Below are 12301 nucleotides of genomic sequence, written 5' to 3'. Positions count from 1 at the left end.
TCCACAATCTGCATGATAATTAACTATTATGTATGTTGTTATGTGAATGATACAACATATGGTGAAGTGTAAATTAATTTTTCAGTCAGTATTATCAGACACAGCACTCAACATACTGTGAATGACCTGTGGAAAACATCGTCTGTTAACTTCTACAGCAAGTGTAAGCAACTGAAATTTGTTTAGTAAAACATAAATTTCACATATTATTGGTACACAAGAATTGTTATGCTGTGTGAGTCCGCTCATGCTTACGGAAATTTGAGACATACCTGAACAACTTCTTACAGGTGGTACACTTGTATGGACATTCCCCTCTGTGAAATAGCTCATGTTTATGGAGATTTGAGAGTTGAGAGAATGCCTTGTTACAGGTAGAGCATTTGTATGGACGTTCCCCTGTGTGAGTAAGCTCATGCCTCTTAAGACTCCCAGCAAAAGAGAATGCCATATTACAGGTGGTGCATATATATGGGTGTTCTCCTGTGTGAATACGCTCATGCGTACGGAGAGTTGACGCATTAAGGAAAGCATTGTTACAGGTGGCGCATTTATATGGACGTTCCCCTGTGTGAATTCGTTCATGCTTAATGAGACCTGATCTGGAATGGAAAGATTTCTTACAACTGGTGCACTTGTATGGACGTTCCCCTGTGTGAATTCGCACATGCGTACACAGATGTGAGGTTCGATAGAATGCCTTGTTACAGGTGGTGCACTTGTATGGACGTTCCCCTGTGTGAATTGCCTCATGCATACGGAGACGTGAGGCATAAGAGAAAGACTTTGTACAGGTGGTACACTTGTATGGGCGTTCTTCTGGCCAAGTTTTCTCATGGTTGCGAACATTTGAGATACGAGAGAATGATTTGCTGCAGCCCTTACCACTACCTCGACTCCCCATATTGTCCGTAATATGATTCCCCATTGATCCTGAAGTGTTATCTAAGTTGTTCTGTGTTGATAGTAGTGTGTCTTTCTTGCCATCCCAAACATTAGTTTCACTCAAATTCTGGTGTCTGAAGTCTTGTTTACCACACAGAGACTGACTAGAAGTGTTTGACTGACTGTATGAAATCTGATTTGTGTTATTCTCTATTTTAGATGGAGAGCCATTTGTTGCACCATGCCCTAGGCCACCACCATTACTGTTCTTGCACAGGTCTCCAACAGCATACTTGATTGGAGTAGTACAGCTGACTTTCAAAGGCATGCGTCTTCCCTTGCAGTTATGTCGTTCCTGATATGCTGCACTGGAGAATGATAGCCTGCACTTGGAGCACTGGAACACCTCACCTATGAAATTTAATGCCATTAAATTATTTCTTTTACTAGACACAGCACAGAATACATTACTATCATACAAAATCTAGCTGTTAAAATGGAATAGTGGCAATATCTCAGTACCAGAATAACAAATTACAAATTGCTTATTCACACAACTTCACACTATGGTATTATCAGAGGAGCCTTGGAATTATGAGTGAAAGCTATTGGATTCCTATTACCTTATCTTTCCTTTTCAAGGCAATTGGTTAATTGCTGAATCTAGGTTGGTATGTATGGTGAGATATGGAAGTGACAAAAAATATATTCTGTAAACAGAATATTATCGTAGTGCTGTGCCATGAAGTACTCCACTTACTGGTTTTAGATTACTTAGTATTATGTCTTTTGTTTTTCTGTGTAGTTAGTGCAATAAAACTGATCTCTACTGAAGATGGTCGTTGAGCTGCAGTTGTGTTAACATGCCAGTCAGACTGTGCCTGACTTGTGTAACTGGGCCAGAAATGAAATGTCACTGGAATGCAAAAGGAAACCTATCTAGAATCTGTTGTCACATTCTCTGTTAAGTTTAATATTCCAGACTGCTGGAGACTAACAACTGTGATTGTTTCAATACCTGTGCCATTTCAAAACACAAGTGTGACAGTATGGTCAGCAAATTCACTTATTTATTTTTGCTTATGCATTACTTAATTATTCCATTATAATGGAAAACATCACAATGAAATGCAGCAGAATTTGAAACACCTGAAATTGTCAAGTCAAATGTTTTAAGTTCACGTAACTAATAATACTGTGCTACATTCATTGAAAATGCCTCTTGAATAAAGTCGACAATTTTCTCAGGCTTGTCACTATTAGTAAGAAGTACTCTTCAAGTAGAAAATTGAATCATTTATAGGTAAACCTGCATCTAGATCTAAACTGGAATATAGTTTTACATACTTGGTAACTGAACAGATGAATTTTCACCCACCATCTATGTTGTATTTCAGTATTATAGAACGACATATAATGTACAAACAAATGTGACTATTTATTTATCCCAACAGATTTCAGGGAGATAACCCTCACTTTTTTCCCCTCACCTTCATGTTTTCTAAAAGGTTGTGGGAGTTTTGTATAAAATTAATACAAATAATTTCTGTAACATTTGATGTTATCTAAATATAAATGCTCACTCTATCAGGAGTGAGTTTGTTTGATTTGGCGAACATTTATAAGATGACATATTTCCTGAGTTGACATGTATTTTTCATTTTTGTCTTATTATACATTTTTGGATATTGAAGTTTTTATTTACGTACACCACAGACAAAACAATGTAACTAGGATATGATCGGAAAAATAAATGTTCATTTTAATAGAGCTAGTGCAGGAATTCTTTGTGTGTCCATTCCTCTAAACAAACTGTATCATTTGCAAGCCAAATAAAGCCAACAACTGCCACTAGAGAGCACTCGGACCACTGAATCATGTCAACCAAATCGTGCCCTGTGCCAATGCCGCTGTCTCTCGTGACATGAGATATCTTGGAAATGTGCAAGTCAATGTTAGCTGCCTCGTCCCATGTGCAGACAGCTTTAATCATGAACATATCAATCAAAATCCTTTGTCTCACTGCAATACAGCATATGATCCTAAAGACAGGAATCTGGATCCACAAAGAAGATGGATGTGCCAAGACCAGAGTTCTCCATCTGGGTAGTGCAGAGACCACTGAGCAGTACATGCAGAAGTTTGTGTGGTTACAATGTGGTGCCCAGCATAGGTTTTATAGGTATGCAGTGACAACATTATGCTGTGTTCCAAAACGTATGGGAAATAATTAGCCAATCACACATATCAAACACTGTGAGATCCATCTACTATCCTTAAGACATTAGTAAATTTAAAGAATGATTAAGTAAGAGAAAGAAACAAACTATTGCATAATGGGTGTAAAACAAAGCATAGGCCTGTAGATAGAAAGCTGCTGAATGAAACATTTCTTGCAGTCAAAACACCAATGCATGAACCCTTTTAGCGACTACTGTAGCAGAATGTTGTCAAATGATCTTTCACAAACCCCAAAGAAATTCTGCACATATGTAGAGGCTGTTAGTGACAGCAAAATTAGTGTCCAGTGGCTCATGGACGAGACTGGAATTGAAATTGAGAGTAGCAAAGCAAAACCAGAAATGCTTAACTTTGTTTTCAAATGTTCCTTTACAAAGGAAAACCCTAATCTATTGCCACAATTTCATTCTTGAACCACTGAAGAGATTAGTGAAACAGATAAAAGTGTCAGTGGCATTGAGAAACAGTTGAAACTGTTAAAACTGAACAAAGCCCCAGAGTCCAATGGAATTCTTATCAGATTCTGTGCCCAATTCACAGCTGAGCTAGCCCTTCTGTTAATAATCTATCATAGATCCCTCACAGGTCAAACCTGTTTACAAGAAGGGTAGCAGAACTGATGTACAAAACTACCATCTAATATCCTTGACATCCACTTGTTGTAGAATCTTACAACATATTCTGAGGGCAAACATAATGAGGTGTCTAGAACAGAATGACCTCCTCCATGCCAACCAGCATGCATTTCAAAAACAAAGATTATGTGAAACTCAACTCACACATTTCTCATGACATCCAGAAAGCCACAGTTCAACGCAGTCAGGTAGACACAGTATTTCCAGATTTGTGAAAAGCATCTGATTCAGTGGGACACCTACACTTATTAGAAAAAGTACGAGCATATGGGGTATCAGACGAAATATGTGAGTTGATTGAGAATCTCTTGTAGGGAGGATGCAGCAAATTATCTTCAATAGAAAGTCATCAACAGATGCAGAAGTAAGTTTGGGAATACACCAAAAAAGTGTTTTGGGTCCCCTGAAGTTCATGTTGTACATTAATTCTCTTGTGGACAATATTAATCGTAACCTCAGACTTTTTGCAGATGATTCAATTATCTACAATGAAATACAGTCTGAACAAAGCTGTATAATTATTCAATTAGACTGCATTAAGATTTCAAAGTGGTGCAATGATTGGTAGCTTGCTTTAAATGTTCAAAAATGTAAAACTATGCACTCCACAAAACAAAAAAACATAGTAGCCTATGAATATAATATTAGTAAGTAATAGTTGGAATCTGTAAAGTCATATCTGTTCAAATACTTGAGTATAACACTTCATAGGGTCATGAAGTGGAATCATCTCATGGGATCAGTCAAGGGTAAAGCAGGTAGCAAACTTGTGTTTATTGGAAGAATCCTAGGAAAACGCAATCAGTCTACAAAGCAGATTGCTTACAAATCATTTGTGCAACCCATCACAGAATATTGCTTGACTGTGTGAGACCTGTACCAAACAGGGCTGGCAGGGGTACTGAACATATATCGAGTAGGGCGGCACGAATGGCCACAGGTTTGTTTGACCAACAGGAGGGTGTCACTGAGATGTTGAAAGAACTGTACCACCAGACTTTTGAGGATAGATGAAAACTATCCTGAGTAAGTCTACTGCCAAAGTTCCAAGAACCAGCTTTAAATGATGACTCTAGGAGTATACTACAGCCCGTAAATACAGGGTGACAATTATTGAGCTATAAGAAATAAAATTGTCATAACTTCTGAATGGTCTGCATTAGGATGTTCAAACTGCACAGTTCACTGCGGGGCATGATGGGAATTAGTATAGTTTGGTTTAATGATGAAATCCACTTTAATTTGGATGGGTTCGTCAATAAGCAAAATTGGCACACTTGGGGGCTAACAATCTGCATTCTGCAATCAAGAAGTCTCTTCAACCTCAATGAATGACTGTGTGGTGTGCAATATCCAGTCACAGAATAATCGTGAAATATTCCTTGATGGCACATTGATTACCGAATGGTATGTAAAGGTTTTGAAAGATTATTTCATCCCTATTATTCAAAGTGACTCTGATTTCGACAACGTGTGGTTCATGTAAGATGGAGCTCAACACATCGAAGCAGGAGAGTGTTTGAGTGTCCTGGAGGAGCACTTTGAGGACCGCATTCTGTCTCTGGGGTACCCAGAGGCCACTGTCATGGGCCATGATTGGCCACCATATTCTGGATCTGGATCTGAACACATGTGACTCCTTTTTGTGGGGCTATGTTAAAGACAAGGCATACAGAAATAACTCCAAAACCATTGCTGAGCTGAAAACAACCATTCACGAGGTCATCAATAGCATCAATGTTCTGACACTTCAGCAGGTCATGCAGAATTTTGCTATTCGTCCACACCACATCATCACCAATGACGTTTCATAACACAAATCCGAATATCTGTAGTGACATCTACATGTTGTGTGTGCACACCAAAGTTTGTAACTAATTTAGGACTTTTTCTTTTCGTATAGTTCAATAATTGTCACTCTAAATCACTCCCATAAGGATTGTGAGGATAAGATTAGATTAATTACAGCACACACAGCGGCACTGAAACAATCATTCTTTCCAAGCTCCATATAATAATGGAACAGGAAAAAGTCCTAATAACAGGTACAGTGGGACACATCCCCTAGCATGCACTTCACAGTGGTTCACAGACTATAGACATAAATCAACAGCACTGTTTCTATTGACTAAATAATGATACCAATACTTGGAAGATATATTTATCTGAAACAAATACTAAAAAAATAAGAGTCTGATACTCCATCCAACAGCCACAAAGAATGTAAGGGTTACATCACAACAATCAAGTAGTGCACTACTGGAGTATTTTCAATTTTACAGATTTACTTTCAAATGGTATAAAAATTGTATAACAAAATTCTAATTGGAATCAGTATGTGTGTAGCAAGCTTGTTGCCAGTAAAGACTGCAAACTATTCTATCACTATAAGTTGCAACAGTGACAAGTGTTAGCTGTGACTTGATTGACTGATAAGTGTTGTAAGTGAATAACAACAGCCAAGTAAATCTGTTATTGTCTCAGCACCACTCATCCTATGGAGTATAACAACATGGAGATTCTGGTATCCACTTTCAGCTTTAGGGGTAATCTAATTAAGGAAGCATTTGAAACTAAGTTAGCACGTTAGCTTAAAAATAGAGTTGGAGGTTTTTGCTTAAAAATCTCCCTCTCTTCCTTGTCACAAAACAGAGTGAAAGAGTTAAGGTTACCTCACCCATTAGTTATTAGCATTCATTACCTGTACCTTCTGGTGTCAGTCATTTGTGACTCTGTGTGTGTGTGTGTGTGTGTGTGTGTGTGTGTGTGTGTGTGTGTGTGTGTGTGGTGTCAGCTCTGCATTCTGAAGTTTTAAATTCCTTTTCACAGTGCTACATTGCTACATTTGTTCTTTTAAAATGACAGGGTGTGCGCCTGATAAATTACCAGCAACTGTTGAACATATCACTTGGCTACTCTCCCTTAGGGTTTTTAACACAACATAATTGCTTTTGGTCATGTGATCGTGACATCACTTCTCATTGCACCATTTAAATTTACTTGTACTTGCAATCCCATGGCAAACTCTTAACACATCTGGATACATTCTAATACTTCTCTAAAACAATGCTGCTAATCAATCATTCTCCTCCAAAGCCAGTCAATTGTGTGTTTAAACTGGTCAATTTTGTATATAAATCGGCAAATTTTGTGTTGAAGTCAGTCGATTTTATGTTGAAAGCAGCAATTACTGATACTTTTGGAGATAACTGACTTCAAATCACTAACTGCTCTCTAATAATACTAGTCACTAATCTAAATCAGGGAGATGAACGTAGAAAAAATGTGTGGGGTCATTAAGACCTAACCAGTTAGGGACCTGTTAATTTACTGTTTTAATTGAGAGTTGACTTTACTCCCCTGGATATGGCTCTTAATGATACCGACATCTGAACACAGATGTCATATAGAACTTTTATTTGAACCTTATTATATATTACAAAAATTCCAGGATGATCCTGTCACTTTACCTGTCTTCCAATTAATTTTGGTTCTAGGATGTGACTTCATCTATGCATATTCTTGTCAACATGTCTTCCTTTAACTTCCTCTTAAGATTGTACTAATTTAAGCCACATACTTCCATACAATCTATTACCAATGTAATGTGAGTGTATGTTTAGTTTTATGTTTGGTCTGTTCTTCTACAGTTTGTATGTTTGTTCTTTAGTTAGCTTCTCTTACGCTTTACCTAGCAGTAGGTTGTTGTGGATGAGCCATGTAAGATGTTAGTTTATCCTTTTATGGACAGCATAAAAACAGAAACAAAAGGTAAGACAGAGTACCTTTCCACCATATATATGACTACCATGGCATGTATACTGTTTCCTAATGGCTGTATCTTTGACAATTACTGTGCTACCTTTATATGTTTCTATTTTACCATTGAATTTCTTCAGTAATGAATTGTCATCAAATTGTATCTGTTAATTACTATAGTTTATGATAATGTTCCTAAGTTCATTTCAATTTTTTTAATTTTCTGTAGCCTCATTATGCCTACTACTCATCCTTATTTTTGTTCCACATCCCTCATATTTATGATTACATGATCTGTGATGATGAACTTATCTAAGCTGCAACAGCTGCTATTATTTTATTCATGAATTAAATTGCGACACTTCTCCTAAGGGGACTTTTTGGCAGCTCCACAATTATGTTGGTATGGAATACTTAGGTGCTGGCATGCTAATTTATTGTTCCCATTGTGAGTTATATTTATCTGCCCCAGATAATGAATGAGATAACCCTGAATATAAGACGGCCCCAGATTTTTTGGGAGGCTCCTTGAAAAAAAATTATTTAATTACAAACTTTTACTGACTTAAGTAATCTGTCCACCAATTTTAAGTTCATGCCATTGATTAATTTTCATTCTGTATTTAATAATTCCAGGAAAAATAAAATAAACAAATCTAAATTGTTTACATTAATTTCTATCTTCACTGCCTTTTTTTGTTTACCAAGCCTGTTGTCCGTGGTATCACTATTTTTAATCATCAAGGCCAATTCACACTGGCTGTCATGTCACATCACGTCACATCCTGTCCCGTCAAAACATTCTGCAGTGCATTTCAAATTGCGGCATTCACACTAGCCGTCACATACCATCCCGGCACTGGCAAGATTTCTTAGGAAGAAAGTTTTGACAGTTGACATCATCCATTCATTGTTGATCACATGACTCCCAAACTCATTTCCTCCCGATACACAGCCATGTGCAGATCTCCATTTTTCGTTTCATTGTGGTTTGTTTGTTTTTCATTATTTGTTATAAATTGTTTTGTTTCATTATTTCTCTTGTTAAAATTTATAAAAAATGATAAAAGATTAATTGAAGCACTGAGGTAGCAGTCTTAATGGTATGACATGAGCATACTAAATTCTTGCCCTCTATAACATTTATAAATTGGATTTTTATACATATAGGTACCATAATTAATATTTTACAATGAAACGGATTGCAATATGGCTGCAACTTGAAGTGAAAAGAGTACTGTGGGTAGATTCAGATTGATTAGTAGGTGGAATGTATTTTATTGTTGTCAGGCATTTGTAGTGTTTCTAGACAGAAATGGTGTGAAACCTTCAGGCAATGCAAATTGTTTGTTTGAATATGTGTTTGTAGCAGGCTTATTTATTGTCAAGCAGCTCTCTGAATTGCATGTGAAACAGTTTTGCAAGCATCAGTGGTCAGTATTTATGTGGTTTCACTACCTAACCTCAGTACAAATAAAGCACTTGAACAACTAAAAGCCAAATAAAAAATGTAAACAAAACCTATAAATCTTCAAGGAAAAGTTACTGAGTGAGATATGACTACTGTACAAAAATTTTCAGTGGCATAGCAACTAAACTTAACCTTGATTTTTCACGGAATGTGATGGCAGCTTGTAACACTGTGTTCCTTGAAGCAACTGTGGGTACAATTTGACATATCTAATGAAAAAACTGATACTTCAACTTTCTAAAATATAAAAATAGATCCTCCTTCCCTGAACTGCCAGAGCCTGCACCAATCATCTATTCTGTACAAGACGTTCTCCAAATTCTTACTAACTTCTGGCATTGTTACTTTAGTATAGACAACTGCATCATCTGTGAATAGCCTCAAAGAGCATCCAACGCTTTCTACTAGATGATTTATATATATTGTAAACAGCAATGTCCTACACTTCCCCCTGGTACTCTGGACATTACCTTTACATCTGTCGATTTTGTTCCATTAAGAGCGACCTGTTGAGTTTTATTTGCAAGAAAGTCTTGAATCCAATTCACAGTCTGCTCTGATACCCTGTAAGCTTGTATTTTTTTCATTAATTGGCAATGCAGGACAGTGTCAAATGCCTTACTGAAATCAAAGAACACAGCATCAACCTGAGCGCCATTGTCCACTGCACTGTGGATTTCATGGAGGAACTTTTCAGGATCTCTGTTTACCAAATCCATGTTGATTTTTATAGAGAAGATGATCATTTTCCAAAAACATTATAATTCTTGAGCATAAAACATGTTCCATAATTCTACAACAGATTGCTGTCAACGATATGGGTCTATAATTGTGAGGATCTGCCTTACGGCCTTTCTTAAAAACGGGCATGGCCTGCGCTTTTTTCCAGTTGTTAGGCACCTTTCGGTATTCAAACAATCTTGAGACCCGAACACACACTGGACTCGCATTCGGGAGGACGACAGTTCAATCCCGCGTCCGGCCATCCTGATTTAGGTTTTCCGTGATTTCCCTAAAATCACTCCAGGCAAATGCCGGGATGGTTCCTCTGAAAGGGCACGGCCGACTTCCTTCCCAATCCTTCCCTAATCCGATGAGACCGATGACCACGCTGTCTGGTCTCCTTCCCCAAACCAACCAACCAAGACCTGAACACATAGCTTCTTTTTTTTCTGAATACACAGCGAATTTTGCCTCTATACTGACATGAGAATGTCACAATGTCTCTTGCTTCCCATACACTGTCTACCTACTGCACTCGCAATGGCTCTGCACAACTAGACTGATGCACCCCCAATCATTCCCGTCATATCTTGCGCTGAGTGCTGACAACATTTATGTAGGAAACATATAAGTATGCCACTGGTCTCCACCTAGATTTTAGCATCTCCAGCAGAGATGCGTCCTATTGTTGAATATTTGTCCAATTCTGATGTAAATTCAATTCTGATTGCTAATGGATTCAGGAAACTGCATTTAAACATAGTAGATTTTCACAGTAGCTGATAAAAAAAAAGCCAAAGTACACAATATTTACGTTCTCATGATTGGCTGCATGATGAAATTCCTGCCTGCTCAACACTCTCCTCCCCACACTTACAGTTCTCCGAACTCAACTAAGCTGGGTCACTGTCCCCCTCCAAATTTCCGTGGTGCTATGTTTGACCAACATTGAAACACAGATGACAATATCTCATAAGGTGCAGGCCATGTGTACAATCAGCAATCAATACATAAATAAAAGACCACAATAACTATTCAGTCCAATTATCGACCTTTCACTCATCCCATGATCTAGTGACGTTGTGGAGCGGTGGGAAAATTTTTAATATTTGAATCTCTGCTCACCATCTTTTATGAGAGCCTCAAAACGATTTTTGCTGTCAGCCAGAAAGCGATGGAGAACATAATGACCATTGTTTCCAGTCTGCATGTCCACATTCTTCTTGTACTCACTGAAAGAGAAATGTTTCTACTTTCCATTTACTCAGCGAGATCAGGACCTATGATTATGAAAGAAAGTTTTGTGTTCTAACTGAGTAATGTATATTTAAAAACAGTTCGCATGCATAACATAGTAATATTCCTGACAATAACAATAATGATGACTCTATCATAAACTGCAGTGAACAGTTCAGAGGTAACCTCCCTGGTAAGTTTCCATTAAATGGTCTTTCACCCTGACTTCTAATAATCAAAGTTTTTTGCTCGCCACAAAAGTGGAAAATAGTCTCACCACTTGCACGTTGTTTGTTTAACATTACAGGTGGGATACAAACAGTTACTTCCGTGAAATCTTAATGACCCAGGACGATGTACAGCCCTCGATGAGTTCACTTCCTACTTGTGCCGAAAAGAAGTGTTCATACTCTGTTCATTGTAAGAATAAACAACATGTAAACATTACACTATATATTCTTCTGCATTTGCTGGAACCTCATTGGATTTTGTTTCACGTGGAGCAGAAGCCAAGGTGTCTCAAGTACAGTCAAGTACGATAATGAGGATACATTTTATACTGTGCATTATGTGTACATCGACTCAGCGATAATAAGGAACAATAGCTTTACCAGCGCATTTAACTTGGAAAGCACTGGCCAAGGGCCCTATTCTATATCTTTCCACCATTTTGCCGATCGTTTCAGTACGCGAGTGCAGTCTTGTTTTCGAAACAGAGCCCCAACATTATCCAGTAAGCATTTTGAAAGTTATGCTGAATGGTCCTAGCAAACCGAAATGCTGTAGTCAGTTCTCCTCGCACCAACCAATGAAAAGCAATCTGTCTAAGATCTGCACATGTGCACTGCAGCTCCACAGTGGCATGAACTCAAAGCGGCTAGCAGCCAACACAGGCAAGCCATTCTTCACAGTACTGAAAAGTGTTGGTTGGTTGGTTGGTTGGTTGGTTTGTTTAAAAGAGGGGGATAGGGACCAAACTATGATGTCATCAGTCCCTTGTTCCGAATAAAACAATGCCACAAGTGTGAGAATAAAGCAAACAAGACTGATAACTCCAAATGGAATGAAAGGAAAAATCACAAGAACGATGAATGGCAACAAACATGTAAATGGACAAAAGGGGACAAGAAAACCACAGAAACGCAAGAAACAGGTTGAAGATATTAAAACAACAAAGCAGATTACCATGGCTGGCTAACCATAAATAAAAAAAGGAGAAGCCAGTCACTCTGCAACACATTAACACCTCCACCCCAGAAGCACTAGGGTGGAGGACACACAGGGTCAAAGGACATGTGCTAAAACTTAGATCAAATGATAAAACCCACCCTCACGAATAAAATGTAAAACT

General features: G+C 37.9%; 1 protein-coding gene across 1 annotated transcript; it reads right to left on the bottom strand.

Annotated features, from left to right (window-relative positions):
- Positions 1-226: 226 nt before the first annotated feature.
- LOC126101244 (gastrula zinc finger protein XlCGF7.1-like) lies at positions 227-1213 on the bottom strand. The gene has a single exon (XM_049911931.1). It carries the CDS (start codon positions 1211-1213, stop codon positions 227-229), a length of 987 nt encoding a protein of 328 aa, XP_049767888.1.
- Between the last annotated feature and the right edge of the window lie 11088 nt (positions 1214-12301).

Source organism: Schistocerca cancellata, chromosome 9, assembly GCF_023864275.1.
Source record: "Schistocerca cancellata isolate TAMUIC-IGC-003103 chromosome 9, iqSchCanc2.1, whole genome shotgun sequence".
NCBI lineage: Eukaryota > Metazoa > Arthropoda > Insecta > Orthoptera > Acrididae > Schistocerca > Schistocerca cancellata.
This window is presented reverse-complemented; position numbering and strand designations above follow the sequence as displayed.